Source organism: Salarias fasciatus, chromosome 11, assembly GCF_902148845.1.
Source record: "Salarias fasciatus chromosome 11, fSalaFa1.1, whole genome shotgun sequence".
Classification (NCBI taxonomy): Eukaryota; Metazoa; Chordata; class Actinopteri; order Blenniiformes; family Blenniidae; genus Salarias; species Salarias fasciatus.
In genome coordinates this window covers 4353482-4370848 of record NC_043755.1, presented here as the reverse complement: position 1 = coordinate 4370848, position 17367 = coordinate 4353482, and the positions used below count along the sequence as shown (strand labels likewise).

At 45.2% G+C, this 17367-nt stretch overlaps 1 protein-coding gene across 1 annotated transcript; it reads left to right on the top strand.

The window, feature by feature from the left end:
* Positions 1-896: 896 nt before the first annotated feature.
* On the top strand, positions 897-17289 carry cgna (cingulin a). Its single transcript, XM_030102800.1, is given in 22 exon segments — positions 897-1057; positions 6368-6668; positions 6670-7242; positions 7361-7458; positions 7550-7619; positions 7824-7919; positions 8650-8771; positions 8968-9079; positions 9433-9645; positions 10655-10803; positions 10981-11007; positions 12118-12238; positions 12328-12540; positions 12737-12958; positions 13060-13308; positions 13444-13614; positions 13828-13989; positions 14740-14913; positions 15101-15219; positions 15442-15550; positions 15647-15810; positions 16920-17289. Coding segments are annotated over 21 exon segments (3600 nt in total). The 5' UTR covers positions 897-1057; position 6368; the 3' UTR covers positions 17056-17289.
* Positions 17290-17367: the final 78 nt, after the last annotated feature.

Sequence of the window (17367 nt, the reverse complement as noted above, 5' to 3'; positions counted from 1 at the left end):
GATATCTCACAAATAATAGAAAAGAAGAGACAAGAAAACAAAGATAATTAAAGTTTTCAGTTTAATTGATAAAATGAAACCAAAGAGTTGAAGATACAATTAGTGCATATCAGGTCAAAGCCGTGGAGGAAATAATATTCATCAAGTGTGTGTGTCCTACATGTGACCATCTGTGTAAGAGGAAATGTACACAAACTAAAGATTAATTGCATAACACAATTAATATTGAAAAAAAGTTGTGTCACACTAATAAAAACCCCTACGGAATCGCTTTCATGGTTTAAACAATCTGAAGTATTCTATTTGTCGATAAGTTCTGGTTGTGGTTTATATTTTATACTCTTTCCACTATTTGAATATAAAGGAATATTGATAATATAAGAGAAACAAGATTATGATTATTGCAAATTTATTCAATTTTTGAACCACTAATCATTTCCAAACACTTAGATTTTTAAAACCCCATGTAATGATGACACTTGAGATGATGATCTTGTACCAGGGGCCGGTGGAGCGATGGAGCGGTGGAGAGATGGTTGCTCCATCTACTGGTGAATTAAAGAAACAAAACACTGAGAAACGTGTTTGTGCTCTCACTGATCAATCACTGGTCCTGATAATGTTTTCTTTACTGGAGTTACGCTGATTAATTTTCGCTTATTTTTACCTGGATTTAAATTAAAACACAAGTTCTCTTCTTCAGCCGTAAAGTCAAAGTTACTTAAACTGGAAACGATTGACGTCGAGCGGGAACCAATAAGAGACAAATCCAGTCTGTATAGCCCCGCCCACAGCAGCTCAGGAGTCCAATCAGAGAGCGTGCTCCGGCTGGGATGGGCGGGACTACTCCCATCCCTGACAATAGGTAACAGGTTGCAGTCCCGTCCCGGCGTAATGAACACTTGTGGCTGCGTTAATTTGCGTGGGAGTTGTTTTTCCCTTCCACCCGCTTCCCTGTGCGGACTTTGATGGATGTCTGTTGGAGCATTTGAATTACTGTCGGCACCCAGGAGGCGAAGAGGCAACGCGGAGCAGAGGATTAAGTTCAGAAAAAGAGGTAACTTTACGCTCGCTTTCGGACATCAGACGATCAAAGAAGACGGAGACACGACGGACTCCTCTGACAGTTAGTTAGCTGCTTCTTTCCGGTTTTTCTGGTGTTAGGTGGCACTCAGCGCTCCCTGTGCGTCAGATATGCTGTAATGTGTGATTCTACTGTACCGCCGTGTTTTTGCGGTGAGTCATTTGGTTTGGTTCGAGAGAACGAAAGACAGAAAGAGAGACTTATGCTACCTGCTACACGTTACGAAAGAGCAAGTTAAGATTTGTTTGTTTCAGGAGCAAAACACATATTGAAAGTGTTTATTATGGAAACATCAACGACTCTCTCTCTCTCAGAATGTAACGTGTAAGGTGTGTGAGGAACCTTATAATGCTAAAATATTCACAAACTGTACAGCTGAGTGTGAATTTGACGTTCCTGTGCTCACCTGTGTGCTCCTTTGGGACTTAAGTGGGAAAAAAACTGCATTTACAAAAACTGTCAGTCTGTTAAAGTTTCGAGGTGACATTCAAACATGATCAAAATGATCAACAGCCAAAAACAGCTGAATTCCCTGGCGAGTGTCTATTCAGCTGTGAAAGTCAGATTTCACCTGTGTGACAGCTCAGAAGAAGCTGACAGGTTTAAGAAGAGGCCTCAGATTATAGTTTGGAGGAAAGGACAGGCTCATGCAGTGAGATCACTGGCTCAGCCTGTGAAGCCACACTGCTTTGACACACGAATACTTTTATTAGGTGGTCCAGTGTTAAATGTACATGTGTGACAGGTGAAATCCCAGAAAGCAGCCTCTCCCTCCCTGCTGACACACTCAGCGCTCCTGTTGGTGAGAAACAAGTGCAGGAATGTGAGAAAGGGAGGGGCGTATTTATGTGGCTCTAATATTGTGTCATTTGTGTACTATTTTGTAACACTGCAATTTGGCTTTGTTAAGCCAATCGGCTGCTGTTGGATTTGAGAAGGGGGAACAAATGGTTGTTTGTTTGGGAGAGAAAGAGGGCCGGTGGCAGGTTCACAGAGGGAGAGTGACTGCAGGAGAGAGGATGAGGGTCTGGGTTCAAGTCAAGAATGTAATGGAGAGGCAAACTACTCTGAGGACTGAGTGGCTGAGTGTCCCTTAAGAACTGAGAAGGATTAAACTACTTTAACCACTGTTGCTAAGTCACATTTTTATTTTCCAGGTTATGACTGAAAAACTTAAAGATTTAATAGTCAGTCAGCCCATAACAGTAGGAACTTTCATGATCATCTATTTAATCAGACCACAGACCATTCATTTGTTTTGGTACTCATCTCATACTCCCACTTGAAAATTGGAGGATAAAACTTTTTTTCTTGATGTTGAAACCGTAACTTGAAGATCTGCTTATACAGTCGACATTTGTGACCCATTTCCAGCACTTTCACTTTCTGAATAGTTTTTTCCTCATCCGTTAATTGTGTTATTTAGGGTTTTGGGCCCATTATACAGTATGTTTCTTGTTTTAGTAACTTTTAATGCACAATGCACAATTTTAAATGCTTCCATTCGATCTGTTGAATTCCGTTGCGCTAGCCTATAAACTGTAGTTCTGGGAGCACAGAGCTTCCCTTGTTGTCTTTGGGCAAAAAGCAAGCTGCATGATCTCCAATACAGGACAAAGAGGCTTATTTAATTTACAGTTTATTGGCTAATAAAAACAAAAATAATTTCACGACACAGTTGTGCTGACAACGTGAGCTTTGTCTGTTTGCTTCAGAATTTCTACAAGTAAATTAAATCTCTTCTAGGATCTTCTCCCAAATCAGAACAACTGACTGGAACTACAGAGTACATGCATGAAAATAAAGTAACTTCACTTAAAAAAAAAAAAAAAGCAAACAAAACTAAACAGTATTTTGCTTTGCGAAGTAGTTTCCAGTTATTTTCTGTTATTTGACAGATTGTTTCGAAGTAGTGTTCTCCATATTCAAAACAGTTTGCATTTACTGCAATGCAAACAGTGAAGCCAGCCTTCATGAATGGCGTGTTGCTGTTAGTTTTGGCAGCCTTCAGCCTTTCACTCCGTCTCGGCGTTCTGCCTGGTCAGAGACGGTGCGGTCACATGAACAGTCTGGACTCCTGTGAGTCAGCAGGGAGGTCTTGCATGATTCCACACTTTGCTGCTGTTTTCATTTTTGTCCTGGCACTCTAATCTGCTTTGTTGTAGTTTTCATTCCCTCTCAGATCTTAACTGAGAAGTTGCAGCAAATCAATTTAGTGTGTGGGAATTCAATTTGAGGCCAGAGGCGGCGGGGCCGTCAGCAGAACTGAACTGCAGGGAAGCATGACTGGAACCGGTGCCCAAAAATCCCCGATACCGTGAGAGCAAACAACCTGATCTGATTTGATGATACAAGAAGAGTTTAAACTCCTGTGGAAGTAAATACTCTGCAGTTTCTGTGACACATCACGACATTTTAAAAATAACTGCTTCAATTCTGGGCTGGTCTTTTATTGTTTCTACATTTTAATTCTCTGAATTTTGTTTAATTGTAAAGTGCTAGAGGGTGATTGTGTGGTGGTTGACACTGGTCACTGAACTGTCTGAAGTACATTTCTTTATATTCAAACCTTAAAAAAAGATGTTTGGGCTTTGAATTCTAAGAAATTGGAAGTGACTTGCAGTAATCAGATAGTTGTGTGAAAGAAGCAAACATTTCAGGGGGGTTGGGTAGTTTGGGCATTTTCAGGATTGCTGCCCTCATTTTCCGCCCCACATCTGCTGGACAATGGGATGAGTCCACCCGGTCACCCCTGTCCCCCTCTCCGACCGAGCTGTGGGCTCTTTCTTTGTGACACATATAAAATGGAAGTGATAAAAAACATGCAGATGAACCGGTACCGAGGGAGAATAAAATATGGTTTCTCCCTCTCTGTCGACTCTGGCAGTTTCAGACTCAAAAGATCACCGCAGTTCAGATGTCGCACTGCATCAGTGGATGTTGTTTGTATGACATATCTTCTCCACAGCCATCAGTGCATGTTGTGTTTGCTTGACCTTGGTGTAGCGATAGGGGGTGTGCAGACCTCATGCTTGACTTCACAAATGCGTTGTGACACAGCGCTTCCTCTGTGGCTCCCAAAGGGTGGAAAAATCGACTAGTAGTCCACATCTGATAAGTAGGCCTCTGCGGATAATTCTCATGCACCAGCAGCACAGGTTTTTTGTCATGGGGAATGAGGCCACTTTAATAATTAGCAGGCCGCTCCGCTGAATCCTCTAGATTGGCCATTCATCAGTCTTCTATACCAGTTTCGTACAACTTCTGGGCACAGTGCTGGATGTTCTCCCAGCTGGCTGTGGGCAGGAAGAGCTCATCCTGGACAAGTGGCCAGTCCATCACAGGGAGAAAATTCACATCTATTGGAAATTTCAGTCGCCAATAGCCTCAGATGCATGTTTTTGGACTGTATGAAGAAACTTGCTGACTTCACACCGAAAAGCCTTTTTAATTGGAAACTGTATTTTCTCTATGATTAGACAGTGCAAACCCCCACATCACTATATGCCCCCCTTCGTCTGTTAGTCATTCCATCCCAATGACTGTCTTCCTTGGCTCTCTTTGTTGACTGTCATCAGTTTCTGTCATTAATGATGATTTTCAGAAGGAGCTGGCAGGTTCTGTGCTGTGTCATACAGCCATCAGTTTGGAACTTATATGAGTGGATGTGTCGGTAGAAAATTAAGTGAAAAATGTTTCAGATGTTCTTTTGTAGTTGGTCCTTTGTGTGTCTGGGAGGGAGGGTTGTTCACAGGGACGGCTCGGCTTTGTATTTTATCACACAAAAGCACTGATAAGAGGAGAAATGTGGCGTTCTCTCACTTCACCCTCCCTCCCAGAGTCTCGGCCCACTTTCTGTGTCTCACCTCGGAGAGCTGTGGAGAGCAAGTGAAAAAGGTGCGGAGCTGAGACATCAGGAGGAAGTGTTGTCATACTTTTCCAGTGAGTTCCATGAACCGTGCCTTTGTAATAACATGATCATAAGCTGGCCTAACCCACGGCTTGACCGATCAGTTGATGTTATTCATTCATTCATACTTCATGGCCGGTGATATCTGTTGATCATGTGTCATCACAATGTTGGAAAAGGACAAAATCAGTCATCAAGAGAAAAAAAATGACTATAAAGAGAACCAACGCTGGGTTAGCTGTGGTAACGGTGGTCTGTATTCAGTTAGCAAAGTTTTAGTTGAGGGAATTACCTTCGGTGTCTGTCTGGGAAACTTCCACAAGTTTGGAAAAGGCTTGCTTGGTCCCCACTTGGGGAAAGTGGTATGTGGGTGTGTGCTCTCAGGTTAATGACTAATGGAGTACACTCAGGACAAAGTCCACACAAAGCAGTAAAGGGCCTGAAACTGCACGTTACCTCCTATAAATCTGTGTCTCTGCATGTGTTTGAAGGCTGTACCACAGGACTTTTATAGTTACAGAGGAATACTGCAGCAGCATAGTAGATGAAGATCCTTGCTGGTTTTTTTATTTTACAAAACCAAAACGGAATTAAAGTCCACGTTAAGCAATGCTACACACCAGGATAGTTTTATCTCACACATAAAGGACATTGTTGGACGTTGTAGTTTCTATTGTACTCTATTGCATAAGGCCATGTTTAGGCCCCATTTCACCTTTGTCACTGCCTCTGATAGCAGTTCACAGATTAAAATAAATACAATTCCAAATATTTCTCTTTGAGTGTGAAGAGGTAAAAATATCTTTCAGGAAGAAAGGCTACATGTTGCTGATTTGTTTTTCAAACAGTATCAGTTGCAATTTCAACCATAATGCAGTTTTTAATGATGCCTCCTGTTGCAAAATGGGAAGCTTCCACAAACCTTGGCCTCCATTTTTAGCGCATAGCGTCTCCTTGAATGCAACAAATTACTTTGTGCTTTTTTGGCAAATTTTGCTGAAAGGTCTGAAAACCTGATTGTCACAGTGTTTCTCTTCAGACTAAAGCGCATCAAGGAGGCCCGTGTCTGCAGTCACACAATAAGCTAGCCAGCTTCAGCTGCTAAATCTCTGATCTCATATTTCGAGTTTCAGTGATGTTATCTCTGCTACTCCCAGTAAAAGAGGGCAGTCCTCAGCGGAGACTTCACACACAATACGTTGCGTTTATGAGAATGTCTTTGAACATCTATGGCGGTGCCGTTCTATAAAATGATGAAGCTAAGTTATGTCTGTTTGAGGGCTTCAATCAGATCAGATAATTGTAGCATGAATCAAAACAAAGCACCTTTTCTTTCTCTGACGAACTTGTTTCTTCTCTCCGTTGTCTTCCAGTATGAGCGGACCATCTTCTGGTCGGAGGACCCCAGCGGACCACGGCGTCCAGATCCGTTTCATCAATGATCTTCACGGGACTGGCGGCGGGCCGCCGGCATACCAGCCCAAACCAAAGGCAAAGGCCCATAACTCCAAATATGGCGTGGCGGTCCGGGTGCAGGGCATCGCCGGCCAGCCCTACGTGGTCCTGAAGGATGGACAGAAGGGAGACTCGTACGGAGTCCAGCTCAAGACCCAGGCCCACTCGGGCTCCAGCAGCCTTCCTCGGAGGAGAGACAGGGCCGAGCTGGGGGCAGAGGGGGTCGATGTCGGAGGAGGGGAGAGGGGAGGGCAGGGGGGGGGCGCTGCGCCGGGCTCAGTCCCATGGCTCACTGCTAGACAGGGATGGAGGAGATGAGGATTTCCAGCTGTCTAGACCACCAGGGGACGGGAAGTCTGGTAGCTACGGGAATCTGGATGGAGGGATCGGAGTTCGGGGGGACAGGGAGCAGAGCTGGAGTATCAGTGACAGAGACACTGCCATAGAGAGCAACATGTGGGATGGTTCGTACAAAGCTGGGCTCAACAGGTCTCTGGGCTCCGTGGCGGACCCTCAGTCGTACCCCGAGCCTCCTCCGTACTCCGGAGTCAACAAACTGAAAAACAGGTTTGATGGTGTTAAAGCTGGAGGCCAGCAGAGAGGAATCCCTCCTACACAACACCAGCCCAGACCGACATCTCCCCTGGTCGCCCCGAACCAATATTCCTCACCTCCGTCCTCCACTCACAGCAGCATGGGACGCAGCCAGGGCCCTGCCGCCAAACTTCCCGGATACTCAGCGAATCAGTGGGCTCCAGTGCAGCCGCCGAAAGCCAATCAGAGCGAGGCACAGGTACGGGTTTAGACTTCTTTCCTCTCCGGGTTGTTCGTTTCAGCTGCTCTTCACAAAGGCACCAAACGCCACAAAGCACGCAACATTGCAAGAGTAGTTTTCTGATCTATGTCTTAAGGTGACCCCTGACCTTTTGCTGGACCAGGGTCAGAGTGCAGAGATGAGCAGCGAAGAGGAGCAAGTCATGAGAACGATATACAACATCCTGAGACAAGGGTAAAGAGCCACGTCTTCTTCCCCCACAAAGCTTCATGCTGTCGGCTTCATGAAATATTTGATTCTAAGATTTTCTCATGTGTCTCCACAGGTCCAGTGAGAGCGATGTCACCATCAATCACAAAGCTAAAGTCATCTTTCAGAAGATTCAGAACCTGAGGGTTTGTTCTTTTTTTAAGAAATCTTATTTTTATTCATTTACAATGTGAGAAACATCTTCTCTACTATCAACATAGAAAGAGTTAATAATGTACCTCTCATGAATGAAAGCATTATGCTTCATATGATTCTTCCTGGTTTTGATAAAGACTGTTTACATGTGTGTCTCCTCTCCTCCTCTCATCTTACATCTTTTTCACTCGCAGCCCAGAGAAAGCCCGAGGGAAGAGTGGCTCAGGGAGAAAAGGGAGCTTGAGACAAAGATTTCTAAACTGCAGACTTTCCTTCACGAAGAAAGGAGAGTAAGTAGAGCAGAGAAAGATGTGAGCACTCAGTGGTATCCTGTGACCTCCAGTCATAAGAAAATACTAGTTTTTTTTTCTTTTAATCCACTAAATGTGGTAAAAGTGTCACTTTACAATAACCGTTGTTGTGTGGAGGCAGTGTGAATTACTTTTATCTGGTTGTCTCATTATGTTGTTGTTATTCTTCAGATAAATTCAGCTGGATAATGAAGACTGGCTTATTTTATTATTTAGAAAAACCTGCCAAATTTTGTCTGAGTTAATTGCATGGATCACCTTCAGTGCTGCAAGTAAACACGTGTCAAGTGTCCTCAGCATGATAGCAGATCCACTAACCTATTCGATTGGTTGAAAGCAGGAAACTGTTTTCAATAGTTTTTCAGCCTTTTTGGCTAATCTAACCAGGAGGCCTGAGGAGGGGGTCCCTTGGAGTGTGCCCCTGTTTAATCCTGGGATTAATCCTCAAACCCTGTGGCCTGGTCAGAGGTGCACACATACACAATAATCTAACTCCAATCATGATTCGTTATATATCGGCTTAAGGAAGCTGGGCAGGTCTTAATCTCTAATGGCTTTAAAGAACTTTACCCCCTGTGCATATTGATCTGCAGGCAAATGTGAGTTCTGCTCCAGTGTTTTCTAAAAGCCCTTTGTTTATGGCAGCAGAGCCACTCGATGTCTAGAGTTTCACGGCACTCATTAATTCATCGCGTCTGCCTGTGTGTAGGACTCGGCCAGCAATTCTGATCCCGCTCTGAAAGCCGAGCTCGAGTCTTGTCTGGATGAAAACCTGCAGCTCCAGGAGATGCTGGATCGGAAGAAAAAGGAATTGAACGACACACAATCAGAGTGAGGACACCATGACAGGCACACACACACAAGGAAGCAGGCAGAGATATGGCACCATTGTCCATAAACAAGCTGCTACTGTAATGTATTGACAATACACACAAGTAGGCAGTCTTTTCAGTTGAAAGAGTCACTCATGAGTGTGTGTGTGTGTGTGTGTGTGTGTGTGTGTGTGTGTGTCCTGTTCTCCTCGCAGGCTGACTCAGCTGCGGATGGACCGGGAAAGCGCCGAGGCCCGGGTCAGAGGAATGGAGGACCAGCTGGCTGAGCTTCAAGATGAACTGAGAAGAGAAAACGGCAGCAGGACGGTACTACAGTCACACACACACACACACACACACACAACTTGTCTCTGCCCAGAAATGCAGGATTCAATTTGAAATAAAAAGCATTTATATCGTGTAGATTCTTATTCACAGGTTGTCAAAGAGTTCACCCCAGGGGTAAAAATAAATCCAATTCTTGAGAAATAAATCAGTTGAGCTGAGTTTAATTGAAGTGCTTTTACAACAGATCAAGAAGACATTTAAACTGCACGTCTACTGCTTTTATATGTATCCATAAATAAGATATTAAGTTAAGGCTGTTGAAGCAGTTTGGAGGACAGAGGATCTGAGGGGTTTTCCAGACAGAAATACTGATGTGCTCACTGTGTCTGCAGGACGTGGCGTCTTACCAGACGCAGCTGATGGAGCTCAGTCAGGTGAGGCAGAAGCTGGAGGAGACGCTGCGACAGAGAGAGAGGGAGCTCACAGCTCTGAAAGGAGCCCTGAAGGACGAGGTGGCGACCCACGACAAGGAGATCGAGGTGCTGCGAGACCAGTACAGAACCGACATGGAGAAGCTCCGCGGCAGCATGGAGCAAGTCTCCCAGGTGAGACCGCGGATCACGGATATTTGACATAAGAAAGTTGCATATTTCATGAAACGGGTCCCTTGATGCTGACAATGATCTGCTAATTCTATCTGATTTCATTCAAGATCACAATCGATTCCCCACAGTTTACTTCATATGGTAGAGATAAATCAGATAAATATCAGTGCTGCTTTATAAAAAAAAAATCCCTTTATCTCTGGTGAAGTGGTGGAAAAACTGGTGAGATCCCAGTTTCAAATTAAACACTCATGCAGAATGATTTTTAGTAATGATCTTGAAAGCGTGTTTTGAATTAGTTGCCAGATTTCAGATAAAGCCGATACTCATAATTTCACCTTCACACAGCTTCATATCTGCGAGCTGCAGATAACATCTCTCTAACATCACAGGCTCAGGCCAGAGTGCAGGCGGTTTTTCAGGCTTTTTAAAGAAGCCTATCCTGAGTAACACTGTTCTGTTGTTATGTCACCGACGCGGTGTGTGACTCAGTGTGATTTCGTTAAACCAGCTTTCAGCTGTTACTTTTCATCTTGAAAGGTTTCTGGATGCATGTTGAGTTAACTTTACTTCCCCACAACAGAGCTCTGAATGAGTCATTAATAAGAAGTTCCTCCACCAAACATGTAGATGTGGAAAAGCTACAGATGCTGCAGTTTACAATTAGAAATCTACATTAAGGTTCAGGTTTGTCAAGTCTATTTCCATCCCAGTTGTTTCTGAAGCAGCTCTGCAGTAACCGGTTTTGTGTGTAAATGAGGAGGAGGAGTTGGTTTGATCACCTTGTCAGAGTTCTTCTGGCTGAACGCTTTAAAAATACTTTGATTAGAGCCTGTAAACAAAAAAACAAGAGAAGCTGCACATAAAGTGCAGTCAGCATGTTCAGCCGTTGATCAAAGCAGCCAGCAGTCCATGCGTTTTCCTTTGATACAGTGTTGTTACTGGAGCAGTGTGTGTCGTAGCGGTCGATGCTAAACATGATTTAACATCTCTGCGTGTCCTCCTGCAGTCTCACGCAGGCATCGAGGCGGAACGGCAGCGTGTGAACTCCTCAGTCCGTTCTCTGCAGCAGCAGCTGGAGGACTGCAGGGATGAGAGCAGTCACTGGATGGAGCAGTTCCATAACACCAGAGACGAACTCCGAACAGCGAAACAAGAGTGAGTCTTTCAGTTACAGCACCGCGATCGACCTGACTCTGGATGTGCACTGTGTCTTTGCATTTTCTTTTTTTTAGTCTTTGCACCTACTACTAATGTGTTTCTGTTTTCTTTTCCTCCCTCATGGCCACTGTTACCCCCACTCTCTCTCTCTCTCTCTCTCTCTCTCTCTGTCAGAGAGACTTGCAGACACCCTGAAACACAGTGAGAGTCGCTAGTTAAACAGTGTTTGTGTTGAGATGCCCCGAGTTGTAGGATTGTCTTAACTGTGCTAACCAACGTCTCAAAGGCCATTCACACTGTCTCCACCTAACTCACAAACCTAATCCCCACACTCACGACTGGCTAAAAGTGGGTAGCCACCCAGATGTGTGTAAGATCTGAGCTCAGATATGGAACATTTTCCTTCGTTGAGTCACTTTCTGAATAAGGAAAATGATGTGGTCAAGCACTATAGTAATACTGACGAGCCGTGTGCCTTCAGGAAGTCATTGTTTGATCATACAGTGGTTTCAGGTATTGTGCACACTGTATGGAAGCAGAATACAAACTGATGTGAGTGGTCTTATGTTCACGGGTCACTTTGTGAGGCTGACTTCAACAGTGTAATGTGACCAAGTTCAGCTCTGCCATGATGCTGGATTCACCTCATATGACTGATTGATCGACTGAATTTATCTGCATTTATTGTCAAATGTGTTGTACATCGCTTCCTTGTCATAAGATGACTTAAATTTCATGTTACAGATATTCGACACGCTGGTGAATCTTGTGTCTTTTTGAATTTTCTACTTATCAAACAGTCTAGGAGTTCATGTTAGGAGACGCATGTCTGCCTCCTCCTGTCAGCTGTGACTGAAAATGAATAAAAGGATTCAAACGATTTCAGTTTGAATTTTTTGTTCAGTCGTCAGGTTGTAATTTCCAGTTATGTTGAGATATAAATTTGCATAACATGAGTGACAGGGGACACAATAGTTACTTTCAAATCTCAACATGTACTTAACCCTGCAGCTATATATATATAAAGTTTAATTAGAACTTGTTGAGCAAAATCATGTGACACTCTGTGATTTTAAAGCTCATAAGGTGACCAGTGAGTGTGTTTGTGTCTGTGTTTAGTGTAGAACGCCCTGCTGGTAGATGTGGTTGTGTAGTGTTCTCGTTCAGTAATCGCTCACTGAAGCTAATTAAGCTCATTTCTCATGAGTCACATTGAAAATCAGCTGCTGTTGATCAAATAATCCCAAAACAATACCTCAAGTAAGTATATGCACTCTTGATGACTTGTGAATGTGTGTGTGCGTGCCTCAGACTCCTGCAAACCCGCCTGGAGAAAGAGGAGTTTGAAGAAGAACTGACCGAGGTTAAAGAGAGAATGAGCGCCATGAAACAGCAGATTCCGGACCGCAGTGAAACAGAGACTCTCAACCAGGTGCAGCAAACTTCCAGCAATCTCCGCAGGATACATTGTCTCATAAAAACGCGTCGCTAAAGGCAGCACGTTGTTACTTTTCTGCTCAGGAGCTACAGCGAAGCAACGCGGAGCTGAAGAAGGCCAAGGCCGAGGTGGACAAGCAGAGGACGGAGTTTGACAAGAAGGTCATGGAGGTCATCTCCATAAAGAAAACTCACCAGCAGCAGGAAGCCGAGCTGAAGTACGAAATCGACCGGCTGAAGGACCAGCTGCAGCGGTCCAAGGATGATTTCACCAAAGCTCAAGAGAAAAACAAACGGGTTGGTTTCAGCTCAGAGTGTGAAGTTATTGAGAGTTTGTAAAATAATGCTTCTGAGATCTTTTACAAAAAATAACTTAATATTTTAGAGTTCTGTCAGGATTTAACCTTTTCTCAGTATGAACAAGGAAGTTGCATTTTTAAATTGCATACTGAGAGCTTTTGATTTCATCCTTCCTTCGCCGCCGCCTGTGAAGCTCCCGGACCCGGCCGCCGTCTCGGAGCTGGAGCAGAAGATCCAGGAGGCGCAGAGCGAAGTCACTCAGCTCAAGGAGAAGCTGTCATTCGCTCATGAAGAACTGGACTCTCATAAAACGCGTCTCAGCCGCGCTCAGATAGACATCGACTCGCACAAAGAGGCCCAGCAGGAGCAGGAGGCGGCCAACGCACGTCTCAAAGAAAAACTCTCGAGATTAGAGGTAAGCTCACGGCCTCATGCGCGACGCTGTCCGTGTGCGTCAGGCACTCTGCGAGCACAGGACACTCCAGTGAAATGGGACGTCCTCTGCGGTTTGCTCAGGCTCAGCTGCAGTCCAACGCCACAGAGAGCTCGGAGGCGGAGCTGGCCCTGCACGCCGAGGTGAGGGGCCTGAGATCCGAGCTGGACGAGGCCAAGAGGAAAGCGTCCAGGCTGAGCCAGGAGCACCGCGAGCTCACCCTGCGTCTGGAGGATTCCGACAAAGACAAGGACGCGCTCAAACAGACCGTCAGCCAGCTGGAAGAGGCCAAACGGCAGCAGGAGAGAGCCATCGAGAAACTCACCAAGGATGTGAGTAGCATAGATCTCTTTTTTTTTCCCTATACTTGGTCAAATAATGAAAGTCTATTCAGCCTGAAGTCACAGAAGAATACACAGCAGAGAGAGGAAAAAAAAAACCCAATCCTTTTTGTTTTGCCCTGTCAGAACGACTCTCTGACCGTGTCCTCAAGAGACGAGGTGCAAGCTCTCAGAGTTCAGCTGGAGGAGCAGAGAGAGAGGGCACGCAAGGAGATGCAGGAGGCGCAGCGGCAGGGAACCGACGCTCACTCCGAGCTGGAGCGAAGCCATGCCAACCTGAGGCGACTGGAGGAAGAAGTGAGGACCTGCACACTTGTTTTCTTTGGATTTCTGAATACTTGTTTGTTTCACTTATGAAAATCAGGCCTCCCCTGAACGTTTTAAATAGTTGTGGCATATAATATTCATGACGCACGCTCGGCTGCTTGCTCGCCGCGGCACACAGAACCCCGGCATGACGGACATCGAGTGTGGCAGCACTGTTTTTAATATTATGACCCATGTTACCAGCTGTCACGACAGAAGAAGGAGCTTCTGCTGGCGTGTGAGGAGAGGGACAACCACCAGCTGGATAAAGAGCTTCTGGCCAACAGACTGCGCCACCTGGAGGGAGAGATGGAGACCCACAAAAACAGCCACAACGAGAAGACCCGGGAGGTTCGGCTCCTGGAGGTATGATCGTCATGTGCTCTGCTCCTGGCAGGGAAGAATTAACCACCTGGGATTACAAACCATGACGACAGGGCCCTCAGCTGGAGAAGGTTCTGCACACTTTAACAGGCATCTTTGCATGTTTGGAGCTTTATATAAAGAATATGTGTATTGCATCTTTGCCAAGTTTAAATCTAGACTTTATTACAACTTTATTAAAGTGGGTCCAGGAGATTAATGGAGATGTGACCTGTGTATTGCAATTTCCATCTAGTTTATTCTCCTTGAAACTTTCAGTAGTTCATTAAAAATGCAGCTCTGCTTTGAGGATTCCTAGGAAAACCTCTCCTGCGTGTCTTTTCTTCATTGCTCCACTGAGTTTAAACATATGAATCACGGAACGGTTCGCAATCTGTACAGAAGCAGACAGGAAAGTCCTCCAGAGGGTGATAAAATATCCCAGAATGCTATTGGTCTTTCTCAGCCAGCACATCGCTAAATCACTGCAGAACCAGCAATATCCTGAACGATGAAACTCGACTTCTCTCATCAGCTCTTCTGGAACCGTCCAGGACCTGTTAGCTGGAGAAACTGCTTTTGTCCTGGAGCCGTCACAAAACCAGATTTAATGTCTTCTGATGTTTTTTTTTAATAGAACCAATAACTATATTGTCCCTTCATTTTCTTCACTATTTGTTGAACCCGACTGTAAACGTGCGGTGAGTTTGTGCACATGTTTTAACTGTTTTCTCCTTTTCGCTGCCATGACAGGACAAGCTGAAGCGTCTGGAGTTGGAATTCGAGGAGGAGAAAAGCAACGCGGAGATGATGACCGACCGGGTGTCCCGGAGCCGAGACCAGATCGATCAGCTCCGCGCTGAACTCATGCAGGAGAGATCCTCCAAGCAGGACCTGGAGCTGGATAAGAACGCCTTGGAGCGACAGGTACGTCCCCGTGCAGCACATTTGCGTTTTGCTGGCAGCAGCTGAACTCCTCTCTCTGCCGGAATGCGTTTCACCTCACTTGAATGCAGCCTGCAGGTTCAGCCAGCCACACGCACTGCTGACCCTCCACCCTCCAGTGTGTTTTATTTCTGTCGTGCCGCTGTTCGCTCATGTCCTGTACCCGCAGCTGAAGGAGCTCAGGAGTCGTGTGGCGGACATGGAAGGCCATTCCCGCTCCTCGGCAGGAGTCTCCCAGCTGGAAAGCAAGATCCAGGAACTGGAAGAGCGGCTGCTCAGCGAGGACAGGTACAGATGAAACGACAGGAAACCTGCAGCGCGGCAGTAAACCTTCACACTGGGTCACTACGGTCTTGTCCACATATTTATAAAATGTTTTGGAATTGCTGATTTTTAATTTAATGAGTTTGGTTTTACCAATCACTAAACTTGTACGCAGCGCTGCTTTCTTTCACAAATTTTACACACATCCACATCAAATGAAGGAGGTTTTTTTATTGTGATTTGAAGGGAAAAGACGTCCATGTTGGCATCGCAGCGTCGTCTGGAGAGGAAGCTGAAAGAGCTCAACATGACGCTGGATGAAGAGAGACAATCGCACACCGAGCAGAAAGACCAGGTGAAACATGGAAAACGTTCTGTTAGAATATTCCCTCTAGATGTGGGAATACGCTGAAATATCATGTCAAACCTTCGCTTGGCTCCTGTGTTGCAGCTCGCCCTGAAAGTGAAGGCTCTGAAGAGGCAGGTGGATGAAAGCGAAACGGAGCTTGAAAGGATCGATGCGCTGCGGAGAAAAGCCCAGAGAGACGTGGAGGAGCAGATGGAGCTCAAGGACGCCTTGCAGAGCCGAGTAACCGCTCTAGAAACTGAGCTCAAGTAAGTTTTTCTTTTTTTGAATTCCTCCCTCGTGTTTTTTTGTTTTTGATTCTCCTCCAGTTTGTTACTCGTCGTGAGCTCCTCTGTAACAATTATGCAAGACACTTCCTGTCAGCCGGACGATCACGGCGGCGTTCGTGTGTAAGCGTGAGCGAGCGAGTTAGAGAGAGACGCCATCTCCTCCTCCTCATGTCGGAGAGGGAATAGAAGCGCGTGTAAATGATGCCCCGATGAGCGAGCCCACATTCTTCAGCTGTGACTCCGCTCCCGACACCTGGTAGACGTTCGCTCAGGCCCCCCGAGGTGCAGTATTTCACACTCTGACGTGTGTAAAACAAACCAGCAATCACCCACGTGTGAAAAGGGGTATTTCATTAACCTGAAACGGTACGTTACTCATGTACCACGGGGGAAATTAAATCACAAACATGCTCCAATGAACGCCAAGGAGAAGCATGTTGTTCCATAGAACGGCCAGCAGAGGGAGCGCTGTGACTGCTGCTTCCAGGATGATGGGAAGCGACTGGAAAGGTTCAGGTTTTTATGTTTCAGTCACACGCTTGAGGCGAGGCGACTTTATTGGTACAGTTTGTTTCAGTCGTAAAACTTTTAGAAGTTTTCCACATAAAAATATAACATTTTTATGTTTAAAACTACGTGTATACGATTTAATCTGAAAAAGCAATAAAAATGCCTTGGAAAAAAGTCTTTTACTTGAACGAACCTTGTGTTAAAAGCAGAAACGTAAAAAACAAATGAATTAATAAAAATAGGCTAAAAGTAAGAGCTGAACTGGGAAAGTAATACAAGTGTTCAGTCTTTGTTGCAGTGTAGCCTACATTTGTTTAAAATGAGGGAGATAAAATGGGAAAAAAAGTTGTAGCTCCTGAATCATCTAAGAAGATCAAGGCACTCGACCAAACTTATGAGAGCAATATAAAAGTAGCTCAGTAAGCTCAATCAAAACTTGTTTACCTGGAAATACAATAAGTCATTTTAATAAAGTATGATAACATAAAAGTAGTAAGTAGAAAACGAGACGCTTCATATTGTTGATTCAGTGAATGTACCTGCTGGACGGAGGGTCTAATGATCGCTGCGTCTCACAGGAGGAAAACTCAATCGGCGATGAGGCCGGCCCTGGATTCATCAGCCCTGAGTTCAGACGACGACGACGACAGCCTGTACGACTCCTCCACCATCAAGTCCTTCCTGGACAGCAACCTCCAGACCAGCTCGTGTTAGAGCAGCACTTCACGGGCCGGACGAGGGTGGGGAAACACAACACTGCCACAGCAAAGAAAAAAAGAGAAGGAAAGTGTAGATTAGTTCCTTTGTGATCTGGGAGTGAAGCCAAGAAGGCAGAATGATATGCACTACTGACAATGAGGGAGAAGCACAAAGACCTGGGAGGCGTCGGACATATTTTAAAGGGGAACAGGAGAATGATTTTCCACACCACAGTGAATGAAAGGAAGCCACACATCCTCACCATTTCAGGGAATTTCCTCCGCTCTGCAAAAATGCACAGATGTATTCTGCAGTGTTAGGGTACAT